At 38.9% G+C, this 15,248-nt stretch overlaps 1 protein-coding gene across 1 annotated transcript; it reads left to right on the top strand.

The window, feature by feature from the left end:
• Positions 1–406: 406 nt before the first annotated feature.
• Positions 407–14,208, top strand: LOC139075813 (uncharacterized). The gene is made up of 4 exons (XM_070574362.1): positions 407–625; positions 7,679–7,809; positions 9,678–9,874; positions 11,262–14,208. The coding sequence occupies exons 1-4, from the start codon at positions 475–477 to the stop codon at positions 11,458–11,460; spliced, it is 678 nt and encodes a 225-aa protein (XP_070430463.1). The 5' UTR covers positions 407–474; the 3' UTR covers positions 11,461–14,208.
• Positions 14,209–15,248: the final 1,040 nt, after the last annotated feature.

The raw sequence follows: 15,248 nt of genomic DNA on the forward strand, positions 1-15,248 counted from the left end.
ATGCAAGCATTTTCATATACAAATTTATATATTATATATTATTTTGAAGTGTGTACCTTTATAAAAGTTGATAATAAGAATAAGCCACAGAGCTTGGTGAAGTTGAAATGTGTAAAACAAATGTCTGCCCCACATGAGATTTTTGGGTTGTGTGTATTTCCAACTATTTTATTTATTTACCTAACATGTATTTTTTATACATCTACTATGTGCTTGGCATATCCTGGGCATTGATGAACACCATAAGAAAATAAGATCAATGAACACATGGAGCTTACATTCTCTTAGGTGAAAAACCACAACCAAAAATAGATTGCAGTAAGTGCTATGCTGAGAAATCCAATAGCATGATATGATAAAGCAATCCTGGGCATCTACTTAGTATTACCTATTCAGGGAAGGGCTCACTGAGGAGATGGCATTTAGACTGAGACTCAGATCTGATTGACAAGAAAACACCCATGATGAGACAAGATGGCTTGGGGAAGGAGGCAGGATTCCAGGCCCAGAGAACAGCCACTGCCAAGATCTGGAGACAGGAAATGTCTTGGTGTGTCCCGGGATCAAGAGGAAGGCCAGTGTGGCAGGAGCAGAGGGAATAACAAGGAGAGTGACAGAAGACAAGGTCAGCCAAGTTAAGTAGTTTGGATTTTAGTTGCATTTTAATGCCTGACTGCTGACATGGTAGTCTGAGAATCAAGATCTGGGTGGGTTTTGATCAATGCCCTGCCATTAACTTACTGTATAGCTCCGGAAAACTTATATCCTTTCTCTTGGCCTCAAAGCGACCTCAACTGTGAAACAAAGAGATTGGACTAGAAAGTAGATGATCTATGAATTCCCTTTGAGTGCTAACATTCTATGATTCTAATCTTTGCCCTCAAAGATGAAGTTGAACACTCCCTTTTCTTAAAAGTACTGAGGCCCTTCTGTGAACTAGGGAAGTATAGCTCAGGGTATGCTGGTCATCTGCCCTGAATTGTAAAACTGCCAAGACTCAAGATAGGATGAGGAGCCAAAGATTGCATTTCCCATGTTGTTGACATTTCTTACAAGACATATTTGCTGTGAGTCTTTATATTTTGCTTCTGTCTTCATTACTTATCCAGTTTCTTTGGAGTGCCTGACCAAAGCCTCTTCAATTCTCTACTTCCACCTCAACAATTAAAAAAAAGAAAAAAAAGAAAGAGAGCAATGAATGAACATGGGAGTCATTAATCCCTTCCCAATATCCACAGGCACACTGGTTTTCCAAACTCTCCTTCGGGAATAAGATCAAGTGTTCAAAGACTCACTTACTTCTCTTTGCAGAAGTGTGCGCTTGAAGATGTAACACTAATGTGAGCAAGATCACTCTGTAGGAATTCCCAATTGGAAATACAATCAATTAGGGTAGTGATTCCTGGAACCTGAAATTCACTGTGACCAAAGATTAGTTGGCTCTCACCATAAATAATTTAGAAAGACCACTAAATAAACACTTCAATAGCTTCATTGGGTTGCTGAATAAACAAGCAGTACGTGCACAAGATAAACCTTTTAAAGGAATAGCTAAGAGATTTTGACTTTTAAAGAATATTTACCTTGGAACTGAGATAAAACCCAAGACTGAGTTTAAAGAGACAGACAGCACATAGAACACAGGCTGTCTTCCCTGAATCAGGAAGAGAAGAAACTCTGTTTCTGATTTGTGGTATTTTAAGTTTCAGGGCTGGGTTGATACCATGACTTCTTTTTCAGAGTCACGCATGCTTTAGCAGGAAAAAGCAAAATATTTTTAAACAATACACATATTTGTGAGTTTGCTACATTGTGTGATTTTTATCATGCTTTTGGGGCCAAAACACATCGGTAGGAAAACAACTCTATTTTACTACGGAAAATAATATCTGACATATGAGAATTTTATTTGTAGGAAAAAAATACATCCTATAAAGTGCTGTTCAGCTAAACTAAACAAACACTCTAGAAAAAATGTTGTTTATTTTTTAAGTTGCTAACAATATGAGTCATCTGAAAGGTATTTTATTATGTACAAGCAAGAGTACATTTGATGACTGGCTTTGAGCACTGCCTCCTAAGAAATTAGCAATGTAAGCTTTCGTAAGTTACTCAGCTTCTCTGAGTATCACCTGTATCTGCCAAATAAGGCAGTTGTATTAAATATTCTCAATTGTAATTCAATGCTGAAATGCTGGAAATGTATTTTAACACCGTATTTGCATTTGCATGCAGTACACAGTATTTAATGAGTTCATCAGCCATTGAGCGAAAAATTGAAACAGTGAGACACAATGTTTTGCTAATTAGAAAAGGGTATTACTTCTCTTGGTAGTGAAATATCTCGGTAATGTAGAGTCGTGGAGTTGTCATCACAAAATGCTGGTTCTGTCTCCCGCAAGTCACAAAGGAACTTTGGGAAGATCACATAAGCTCTCTGGACCACTATTTCCTCATTGGTGAAATAGGCATAATAGTGCTTTCTTCTCACAACCGTTGTGAATAATTAAGAACACAGGTCCTGGAATCAGATAGTTGCATTTCAAAATCTGGCTCCACCAGTTATGAGCTGTGTGATTTAGGGGCAGTTTGTTTAACTTCAGAGTGCCTCAATTTTCCCATCTGTAAAATGGAGATAATAACAGCACCTAATTGAAAGAATTGTAAGGATAAGGTAAGAGATCATATGTATAGCAATTAGAATAGTGCTTAGCATTCAGTAAATGTTAGTGTTCATTTACATTATTATTATTATTATTATTATTATTAGAAATAGTAGTAGTTTCGGCAGCAGTGCTATGTGAAAATCTAGGTACTTGGTGGAGAGAAATCAAATTGCTTTAAGAGTAAAGCAAATAAAGTAGTCCTGTGGGCTGGAGCTATGAAGGAAGGCTGGAGGATGGAGCCATGGCTAGGGCTGGGCCTCAGTGAAGGGAAAGAAGACAAAAGAACAACATTACAACCTGAGAGGACAGAATAATCAAAGAGATGGAAGGGAAAAAGTCAGATTTCCAGGTGAAGGCAGCAAAATAAATACATGTACCTACTCTTGCTCCTTCTTGAAACTCTAAGAAAATGACACAATAAAATATATATATATATATATATATATATATATATATATATATATAGGGTGAGGAAGATTGGCCCTGAGCCAACATCCATTGCCACTCTTCCTCTTTTTTTTTTTTTTTTTTACCTGAGGATGATTAGCCCTGAGCTAACATCTGTGACAGTCTTCTTCTATTTTGTATGTGGGATGCCTCCACAATGTGGCTGATGAGTGGAGTAGGTCCACACCCAGGATCCAAACCAGTGAACCTGGGCCACTGAAGCAGAACACGCAGAGCTTTAACCACTCGGCCATGGGGCTGGCCCCGACAGAAATATTTTTAAGGCATAAAACCATAAAAAAATAATAGAAGAGAAAATAACAAAACTTTGGAATCTAGTAAGCAATTGGACTAGTGCTAAATGACTTAGGAGACTTGAGTAATATGAATTCCAAGTTGGCAGTAGGAAAAGCTAAAACATTACCAAATTTATGGCAGAAAACCCCCATAAAGTTCAGGAATGTCCAGCACCAGGGACTTCTAAGAGTGGAACTGAGGGTAGGGCTAAAAAGTAGATTCCTTAAAAGTTTGCTTAAGAAACACTTAAATCCCCAGATTCTCTCCCCGGGTCCAAATTATCAGAAAGCCTTTGGACAGAGAAACATAAGCTCGTGGGAGGATGTTGTTACCTAGCTGAAGTTAAAGAGATTATGTGCTCATTTATATGCTGAGTGCTGAGATCCACCCTACTACCCCATTCCTAGTCTTTTATCACAGATGGACTTCCAAGACACTGAAAAGCAAACCTATACCTTGCAGGGCAAAGAGTGGAAAATTGTCTCTGGGACTCTGACTAGCCCAAGAGGAAAGATACAAAGGTACTGACATTGAGACTTCCTCCACAAAACAGTCCATCCAGATCACTTCTCTCTGTTAAAGACTAGGTTGACAAATTCCACCAAAACACTCAGAATTTCACATCAGCCATTAAGAAAATCACTGTAAAAGACAATCAGACCATTCAGAAAAGATGCTGACATGAAAGAGACAGACCCAAATGCAAGTGAAAAGAAAAAAAGCAACTTGGAGGTAACAGAAAAAATATACGAAAAAAAAACCCAAAAATGTTATTAACGTGTTACATTTATAAAATAGGAACTGGATGCACTTTACAAAAATAAATATTCTGATAATTTTAAAAGGGTCTTAGAAATAAATGCAATAATAGAAATAAAAAAGAAGTCAGTAGAAGGATTACAAGATTAAATTAAGGAAATTTCCCCCAAAGCAGGATAAAATGTCTAGCAGACAAAAAAATAGGACAGAACACTAAGAAAACTTAATATCAGCCTAAAACTTTTGATATCCAAATAATAGGAGTTCCAGGAAGAAAGGATTTATACAAAGGAAGAAAGGAACCATCAGTGAAAAACTATATCAAAAATGTTCAGAACTGAAGGATACGAATTGCCAAATGCCTGGTACAGTGAATGAAAGCCGACCCATACCAATATATATCATCTTGAAATTTTAAAGAAGACCAGACATATTTCCAGAAAGAGACACAAATAATCACATTCAAAAGATGAGGAATCAAACAGCTTTGGACTTCACAATAACAGAGTTAGAAAGTAGAAGACAACCAACCAGAGCCTTCAGATTCTGAGGGAACATTATTGACAACCCAATATTCTATATCCAACCAAACACAATCAAGGATGACACTAGAATAGAGACGTGTTAAGGCAAGCCACGGTCTTTAGAAAAATGTTGCTTCCCATTATTCCTTTTCTGTGAAGGTACTGGATGATGTACTCCAGTAAAACACGGACGTGATCAAAAGAGAAGACGTGGATATAGTAAGAGGGCATCCAAAACTGGAAACAAGAAGAAAGCCCCTGAGATAATGAAGGATAACCCAGGGGATGACTGTACATCAAGAGTAGAAGACAAATACATTACGAACAGATGCTTAGTACTTTGATGAGTTTTTTTCTAGAATGTAAAATTTATAGAACACTTGAAGATTTTGACAACTGGTAAAGAATTTGGACTGAAGTAGTGATAAGTCCCAAGGAAACTAAACAAAGAAAAATTCAAGACAACTATTCACTAAAGAGAAAGGGAAAATCATGCAGAACAGGAGAAGAAATTATGATTTACTATATGGTTCAGGATTTACCTAGTCATAATATGGGAAATACTGAATATTCATATAACCAAAATTAGTAGAACTATATTGGAAGGGTGGAAGAAACAGGAAATGTGTGTGTGTGTGTGTGTGTGTGTGTGTGTGTGAAATCAATGGATCGTGCCTAAACTGAAACATCTGTAAGTAGCTCTAAATTTACCAATGCTTCCCAACCTTGTTCAAGACATGGTGCGTGCGTGTGCACACACACACACATATTTATAAGGCACATAGGAATAAATGCAAAAGACTGATTGAGATTGGAGGCAATGAGACAGGGATTTAGGCCACCCCAGGTTCCACCTGACCTCCCCGAGGGCAGAAAGGATCAATATCTCCCCACACCTGTAATCTGTTTGCTGCTTACTGTTTGAGAAGCTCTGATTTAGAGATAGGGAGGTAAATACCAAAAGAACAAGCTAAGTGAATTGAAAGTGATTTCCTCTGCCGAGGGGAGTAGGAGAAGGGGAGACAGGCAGGAGCAGAGACCTACTATTTTTCACAATAAACCTTGTAGAACTAATTGAATCTTTAAACCATGTGTCTATATTACTTTAACCTTAAAAATAAAATAAAATAAATACAACCCTGAACTATACTATGAAAGTGATGCCTGAACTAAATATGATGCTAACACTTATTGAGCACTTTTTAAATGCTGAGCATTAATTAATTTCCCCATTTCCCCATTTGATCCTCAAGACAACAAGCAACAAGAAATAATTATTGCTATTATACACATTTTAAAGATGAAGAAACACACAGTAAGAAATTAAATATATTGCCCATATTCCTACAGCCAAAAAGTGACAAATCTGAAACCCAAGCAGGCCTCTGCCATGAATCAGAGCCCAATCTCCTGACCCTCTGCTGTGTTATCTCCCAGGTGAGGTCAGTGTTGGCAGTGCCACATTCCAAGGGGTCTTATATATCAGTCTAGATGAAGGCTTCTTTCTCAGGCACTTTGAGAAATGGGATCTTCCCAATGTTTTTTCACATATCAGGAATATGGGCCATATCAACCTGCTCAAGTCTAGAAAGCAGAGTATGAAAAACCCAGCTCCATCTTTTAGCCAACCCTCCTGCAGACACTTCCCCATGAGAGGGTCTCATTGCTGCCTCATGCTGGATGGAAACAGGGCTGCCCAGCCCTTGGCATCCACTCGAGTAAACATCCTAATATTTTACAGGTTATTGCTGCTTTTCTACGGGGCTGCAATACTCTGATGGTTTAATAGGAAGATCGAAAAGCAGGAGCAAACTTCACTGGATGTTTAATACTGTTTTCAACATCACTATTTAATTATTTTAACAAAGTCACTATTGGTTAATGGGTTTTCTAATATAAACTCTGCTTTGTCTTGAACTTCTCCCAGGCATATGCAAAACAGCATATTCTAACCCAAAACTTAGAAAAAATAAAGAAAAACTTTAAAATGACTGATGGACACTTAAATTTCATATAAAAAGTGACCCTTATTTTAGCAACCAATACCATTTGGAGGTTTCCTGGCATTTTAAAAACTTTAAAGTTATTCTGAATATTTATATCAAGAAGAGCTTCAACACAACCACACATACACACACACACACAATAAAGAGACAGAGACACACAGAGCAAAAGACACACAATAAAGAGACAGAGACACACAGAGCAAAAGAGAAAGAAGAGAAGAAATTTTAAAAGGACAATAACAAAGAGCTGTGTTGATCTTTAATTAAAATAGTATTTTATCATAGGGACTTATTAGATGATTTATGTTAAATAGATCAATAGAATTCAACTGACTGAGTACGGTTATTTCTTCTCACTATTTTTCTGTCTCTCCTGCTGGCAAACCAGACGTGCAGACTTTTACACCAAAGATCTTCTTCCCAAGATCTTCCAGATTCCCCATGCTACCCCACGCGCCCACACCCACGCACACACATGCACATGCTCACATACAACCCTGATAAGAACTGAGTATCATCATTGTCCAAGACCCAGATTCCCTCTCAGAACCACACCTCATTCCAGAGCAGGGGATTAGGCTGGTCCAATTTCATAGTCTGTGGCTGGATTTAGACCCAGCTCCCCAGCTGCCTTCTCCCTCCCAATTCCTCCACACTCACCACCACATACTGTGCCCAGGATTCTTCACAGTGAGGGAATCCTCTCCTCTAGAAAGTGAGTCTGGAAGGGAAGCTTAGAAAATAAATGCCCTTCCTTCACAGTAAAGACAATTATTTGGTTGTCTTTCCTTAAATAAAAGCATTTTATTATTTAAATATACCGGTCCTCTCACTTTACCTTGCTCTATAGGGCACACTTCCCCCTCCCAAGGCCACGTGAAATGCTGTCCAGGGCACTGACTTCCTTATAGATGTATTAACTAATACATTTATCCCTTCAATCAAGAAGTATTTCATGTATACCTACTGACTTCAACAGCGTTTGGAATACAAGCAAGAAATCAAGCGTTGCCCCTACTGGGATCCATGCTAAGCAGTGGAAGACATGATGCTCATTGGAAGAGAAAGGCACTTAACTCAGACTTGTTGTCGGGGGAGTGGAGAGGACAGGTATGTGAATGTGTGGAAGGGGCTCTACTTGTCACGGAAGAAGAGTCTTCTAGGTAGAGAGAATTGTTTGTGCAAAGTACCAGAGCCATAGAAAACCTTTAGGAAAAAAAGGAGATTATTTTCCTCAAGCACAGAAAGAAAAAGAGGGGTTGGGGAGGTTGGAGTTAACTGGTGAGACACTAAGGTGAAGACGTGGCGCCGTCGATTACAGCTCACTTCTGTAGTGATAATCCACCAGAGAGTTCTTAAAAGGGCAGCGACATGATCAGATTTGCATTTTCAAAATTTCACTCATTCTTGGCATCAGCTAGGTGCTTTGGAAATCTACTCTATACTTTAAAAAGCAATGGCACCCTGATGATAACAATTCTATCAGTAGCATTTAACTTGAGTTGGATAAAAATTATATATCACCTGGAGATTACTAAGTACTTCCAAACATATTTTCACATTTTATCAACATAACTATCTACGAGGCCACTGTGATTATTTCCTACAAAAGGAATCCTGAGACTGGCTCTGGATCCATGACACCTTCATTCTACCTTGTTACCCACATACTGTTCCAGGACTTGGGGAAAGTCCTTGTGCTAACATTGATAGCCTGTAAAAGACAATATACACGGATAATATGTACAGATCGGCCCATTGTAGTTGACTGAATTTTATGACCTATAAGATGATCTAGTGAAAAATGAAGAGATGAACTGAAAACCAGAAGACGTTAAGAGCATTAGCAAAGGTCAAATGAGACAGTCAATGCAGAAATTCTGCAGAAAATACTAGGTGCTATTTTAGCTAAATATCTCTCTATTTATAGAGAATTATCTCTGATGATGTTGTTTAAAAAAAAACTAAGACTTAAGTAAAACATGGCAGAGTAGGGCATGTATTACGGTTCCTGTATAAACATAACCTATCTTTGAAAAGACATGTGAGGAACAGGTCTTGGTGCCTCTGGGGAGAACTGGAGCCGGAAGCAGATCAGTCTGCATAGTATAACCACTTGCACTGCTTTCATTTCTGCACTGTGCATGTATCACACTTTCGAAATGGAATTTAATTATGAAAAAAAGAGGACGTTTTGAAGAAAATGATAATTCTATGCTAACTCAGAGGAAGTGTTTTAAAATATAAATGCAGAAAAGACAAGCTGACTATCACTGTACTTTTTCTGAAGAATCTGACACCTTAAGGAGCTAGCTTTCTAATGCAGGGGATTGTTCTTTGAGATTCTATAACTCCTAGGGAAATAACATTTGTTCTGACTTAGAAGAGCCATTTTCTGTCTCATCAGCCTAGGACTTGCCAAGGCACTCTAGTCAACCGAGCTTCAGGCATGTCAGCCTCTGTTTACACCCCCGAGAAGGCCTCCCCAACCATCACCCCTGCCCAATCTCTGTGAAAATACACATCAACAAATCAGCATTTGATCCTGAAATTCCACTGACTGAGTTCAAGTTCACCAAAAATGTATTTGGAAGGGCAGAAAGGTGGTGGAAGCATTCTTCTTAATGCCCTAGGTCAGTGTTTTAAAAACTGTTTTCTGTGGTGTAAATAGCAGTTTCACATGGAAAAAGAAATCTTGGTCAAATGCATTTGGAAAATGCCATTTTCTCCTCTTCCTCTTCTCTTCTAATGTGGATTGGGGCACGTTAGCACATTAGTGTCTTCAGGATTTATTGCACATACTCTTGACCAGAGAAATCTTTTTTTAAAGGCAACCTTTTAACATTTTTCGGGACACCATGACCATATGGATCACTGTTGCGGCAGTGATGCCATAAGCTGCATGGTAGATTTTTACAGCAATAGCCCCCAATTTGTCATGCTCTTGATATCCACACCTTTGTGCATTCCTCTTCCAGTTTCATTCTGACTTTGACCATGTGATTTGCTTTGGCTGGTGGGACATCAGCAAAGAGAGCAAGCAGAGGTTTGATAAGGGCCTGCACACTGGGGACTTGCTGTCTTGGATCTCTGCCCTGGGATCTTCCCGATGTGAAGAACCCCGGGATGAAAGATCAAGCAAAGAGAAAGAGGTCCAGCCACATCAGCTGTGCAGGTGAGCCCAGCCTCCAGCCAACTGGTCGGATGAATGTTGTTGCATAAGTGAGCCCACGCCATTGCAGCAGAACTGCTCAACCAGACAGAACTGTGACAAATAATCAATCATCATTGTTTTAAGCCACTCAGTTGTGGTGTGGTTTGCTAACAGCAACAGGTAACTAACAGAGACAGTTAACTGTCAAGGTAAAGCAGCAGTCCAAGAATCAGGACACTTGAACTCTATTTCCAAGCTCTGTTCTCTGCCTCAGTTTCCTCACTTGTAGAAAGAAGAAGTTGGAATAATGTCTAATGGGCCTTCTAGCTCTAATGTTGTCTTTCATGCCAAAGGAATGTGTTCCATGTACGCGTACTTTATTTTGGCATTCATTTGACCCCAAACTACAAGGCTTGAGCTTAACATATATCGAGCAGGTGAAAAAAGAGAGCTACACTTGAGAATTTGCAAATCTGGCTCCCAGTCCCCTAGGCTGACTTAGCCCAGATGTTAGAATAAAAGTATTTGAGTCTGGAGTGTGATTCTTTGCAAAATGAAAGGTGAGGCGATGGCTCATGGGTCACCAACTCTTTGCCTCCTCACTCTCCAGGCTCAATGGGTCTGTCAGCAGCAGCATGACCCAGAGCTTTCTGAGCGACAGGGTTTGTGTTTACAGTGCATGGGATAGAAGAGCAACAAAAACCACCCCAATTCCCAGCCAAGCTTTCCTGCTGTCCGGGAGGAATAGGAGTGTGGGATCACACTCTGTTTATTTGTGGTTCTTTTAAGTGATGTCCAGAGACCCACATTTCATGCTTGTTTGAAAGTGCATACGTAACGGGGGAAGCTGTTAAACAGCAGTTTGCCTTCACTCCAGTTATTTACTTATTTAGTTATATGTCAGCATGCAGTTCATTGAGTCATAATTCTTTACTGTGCCCTAAGATGACCAGCATGTGAGGGTGTCAGAAGGAAATCTGCATCTCATATTTACAAATATTTCCCAGGACATCATATTTGGCTGCTTATAATTCAATTATCATAGACTTTTTGTTTGTTTGTTCAAAAAGCTTTCTTCGGTTGGTAATGACTTACAAAAAAGGAGGGAGAAAAGAGAAAATATCCATTTCTTTCAGAGGAAAAAAATACAAGTCATCCCAAAATAAACTGAACCAAATTCCTTGAAAGTGCTGAAAACTAAGATGTGCTGATTTTAAAAAAACAGTAATTCATAATCACTGATCTTTCCTGCAAAGGTCTGATCTAAGGCAGAAAAGCTGAGTTTAATTATGAGTGAAAAATCAAATAAGCTCAAACACAAGACACATTTTTGCTATTTTGCATTGTGTGCATTGGCATCATAAAAAACTGTTCTTTTTTTTTTTTTTCCCCCTTTTTCTCCCTAAAGCCCCCCAGTACACAGCTGTACATTCTTCATTGTGGGTCCTTCTAGTTGTGGCACGTGGGACGCCGCCTCAGCGTGGCTTGATGAGCAGTGCCATGTCCGCGCCCAGGATTCGAACCAACGAAACACTGGGCCGCTTGCAGCAGAGCGCGCGAACTTAACCACTCGGCCATGGGGCCAGCCCCTAAAAAACTGTTCTTAAGGAAAAATAAAATTCAAAATCGAGTGAAAACAAACCTGAAAGCTAGATGAAGATACCTCAAAGAAATGCTGCCTATGTCACTTTTCCAAGACAACTGACAACTGAAATCTATGAGCAACACTTTCTGGCTTGGAAAACCTTCCTAAAGTGTGCAGTTGGTGCACATGGTCTGCCTCCCGTCACAGTACCCATAAGGCATTCACTCAAAGATGAGGCATTTGCCTTCGACTTCCTGGAGCTTTTCTGTGCAATACGATGAAGGCCAAGGCAGCATGACTTTGCAACCTTTATGCAGCAGGAAACGGCTGGTTTAAAACCTGTCTCTGGGTCAGCTCTCCTGTTCAGCTTTCTGTTCTTCAATTGGCAGAAAAGGGGGGCTACTAGAGAAGCTGAGTGGTGGGGAAAGCTCCCCCTTTCGGTCTGTAAGAAAGTTGAGTTACACTCAGGACCCAGAGCCTCCTCTGCCTGGCTCCCAGGAAAATGCCCACTGAAGACAGCCGTGAAGAATCTGGAAAGGTGTGGTCACTTCCTTGGTCACATTCTCACGTTCACTTTTATAATGATCATTAGCAATCAGTCTTAAGAGATAAAAGTTTATTTGGAAACTCAGTCAGCATGTTAACTGTGGTTTAAAGCGAATGGCTCCCTCTTCTCTCATTTTAGCCAGAGATTTACACCCCTTCCAAGCCAGCCCTGGTCTTATTTATGTAACTGTACTAGAGAGTGGCTTGAGGTTGCCTCTACAATAACAAGCTCTATTTATGCCTCGTGGGGCTGGGCCCAGGCAGTTAAAGCAACTGAGATCAAAACAGGCAGCTAGAAAGCAGGAGCAGGCAGCATGGACAGACTTTTACCAAGACTGTCCCTCCCTTAAACAGTACAGCTTGGGCATTCTGATCATTCAGACCTCAGATGATGTGTGGTCCTACGGGACCTCCACCTACTCAGGGTTATGAATTGTTTCAGGCACGAAGTCCCCAGAAATATGGGCACAAACTTAACAGAAGGCATTTACTGTTAGTGACATAAGAAACAGACAAAAAAGCTTTTTCTGCTGTTGCTGTTTATCCTGATAGAAACAAGTATTATAAAACTACACTTTTGTGTCAATTTTTATTCAAAGAAACCCCTCGCTCAATTCCAGATATTGCTCTTTAATACACACATACACACTCATATGTATATATATATATAAAACATATTAATAAATTTTAATAACATAAGGAGTATCAATCATTATTCCTTTTCCTTATCAACATTCTTATCCTTCATAAATCCACCTACAATTTATAGCAATAACTCATGCTACTCACAAACTTACCATGGAGCTTAGATAATGTATCCTTGGCTTCATTCTCAATTCAAATGTCAAAGGTTAAGTAAATTGACATCTCATAGAGGAATATGAAATACATTTCAATTTCATCTAGAATAGGAATACTATCTCTTGGTATAAAAGTAAGAACAGTTACAAACTTTCTTTTTCCACAAGCTGTTAAATGGCGCCCCCTTCCTGTCAGTGATGAATTTGGTCAAGGAGCAAAAAAAGTCACACTTTATTTTAAGCATCTCAAATTGTTAGACTAGGGAGGATCTTGTAGAGATAATTCATGCAGACCCTTCATCAAACACATAATATATTGAGATCCAGAGAGGGGAAGGATCTTATCAATTTAGTGAATCATTTAAAAATATTTTCAGCAGGCACTGTGTTAATCACTGGAGATAAACAAGGGTTCTAACTCCCAGGGAACTCAAAATCTCATCAGAGAGACATAAAAGTAAAATGGGTAATACAATATAGGTCAATATGTGCCATAATTGAGATATGTACCAAGTGTTGCTATAGAAATAATAAGTTTGCCAGAGTAGTTTAATGCGAGCTTCCTAGAGAAGGTGGCAAGAAAGTTAGATAAGGAAGTTTAGTTAAATGTAAACCAGGCTAAATGGTAGAAAGAGAATTCTAGACAACTGAAACGGAATTTCAAACTCTTAAAATTTGGAAAAGTGTGTTAGAATGAGGATCAAGTATTTTAGGGTGGCTGCTGCATAAGATCTATGTGGACAAGTAAAAGAAGAAAGAGCTGGGGATATATTCTAAAGGCCTCATATGCCAAGCTGAGGAGTTTAGATTTCAGTCTGAAGGTGATAGGATCCATGAAACTTGTCAGACAGTCCAGCATGCACTCACTTATATTTCAGTTCTGTCCCCTCATTCCGTTCAAGAACCTGGTCAATTAATACCCATCCAACAATCTCCACAGGGTGCCAACTCTGTGCTAAACCTTGGGGCATGTCAGAAGCATCCTTACACAGTCACAAGATGAAAGTGTTATAAATCCCCTGCAAGGACAAGGCAGAGGGCAGGATCCAATCTATTGTTATATTGAGTCTCTGTAGAAAATAGTGAAAAGATTATACACCATACTATCTTTCATGTAATAAAAAAAGAGGAATAATAAAACACATATAAATCTGATTATTCTTGCATGAAGAATCATGGAAACGATTAACATAGACAATGAAATTGTTTACCTGCAACGGGAGGAGCAGAGGTGAAGGGGTGACACTTCTCTGAGTATGTAATTTTGTACACTTTAAACTTTTGGAAGAATAGTTCTGCTTTATATATTCAAAAGTAAAATTAACAAAGATGGTGGAAAAACTTCAAACCAAATGCAAAAAGAAACAAATCATCTACTGTATTTAAAATGAATAAAATAATCACACTGAAGGAAAAAAATAGAACTGATGCCAGAGACTGTGCTTTGAAGATGTAAGTTCAGTCTGGGGGAAATGGAACTGTAGACACACCTTCAACTCTTGTGCATAGGGTTTTTTTTTTTTTCATAGTATTTTGGGTCTAGCAATTCTAAAACTAATTTTAAAGTATTGTAGAATTGAATAAATGTGTTAATGTAATTGGGAGTCAAGGTTCCCACTGTGGAAGAAGGAAGGTGGAAAGGGAGAAAGCTAGGAAGAATCACGTGGAGTTGGACTGGAACTTGGAGATATTGGTATGAATTAGTGATTTCTAAAGAAATATATGTATATAGCTTTTCCCCTAGCTCTGTCTGCTGAAAGTGATTAGAAGCAGTGACACCCCAGGAGCAATGAGCACATCTAGCACCCAGATCTGAGTTTCACAATACCATTCTTTGCTAGAAGGAAGCAAAAACCCTTAGAGAAATGGCTGAATAAAGGACTGAATGATAAAAGTACAAAATGAGCCAGCAATATCTTATAGTATCAGAAAGTAAAGAATTTCTCAAAAGAACACAAAGAATGTCAAAAAGATACAGGAGCCAGCTTGAAGGGGCTCCCACTGGCATCAAAATAAATAAGCAAGGTAATTGATTATAACTCATTGATTAAAATATGAATTCATGAATATATACTGAAATTAATAGATGATAGAAGATAGAGAGAGAGAGACAGAGAGATAGAGAGAGAGAGATAAGTTGGGGATTTTCCGTATAGTAGAATGCCAACTGATAATTGTGAATGAAGTGGTATAATCATCATGGTAAATATTGGTTTGTGCAAGAATCATTAATAAGTGCTAAATCTAGGAGAGAAAGCTTATTGATTACAACGAGAACATCATAACTGTAAGGAGAGAAACTGACGAACCTCTTGACCAGTGATCGAAATTAGCATCAACCATGAGAGCAGATAAACATGGCAGGCTTCTGATGTGATATCCTGAGAAGCACACAACCTTACTTTTGTAGTATTCCCACCAGGGATGCATAACTAGTATATAATCATGAGTTAGAAACCTCAGA

Source organism: Equus przewalskii, chromosome 14 (assembly GCF_037783145.1).
Source record: "Equus przewalskii isolate Varuska chromosome 14, EquPr2, whole genome shotgun sequence".
Classification (NCBI taxonomy): Eukaryota; Metazoa; Chordata; class Mammalia; order Perissodactyla; family Equidae; genus Equus; species Equus przewalskii.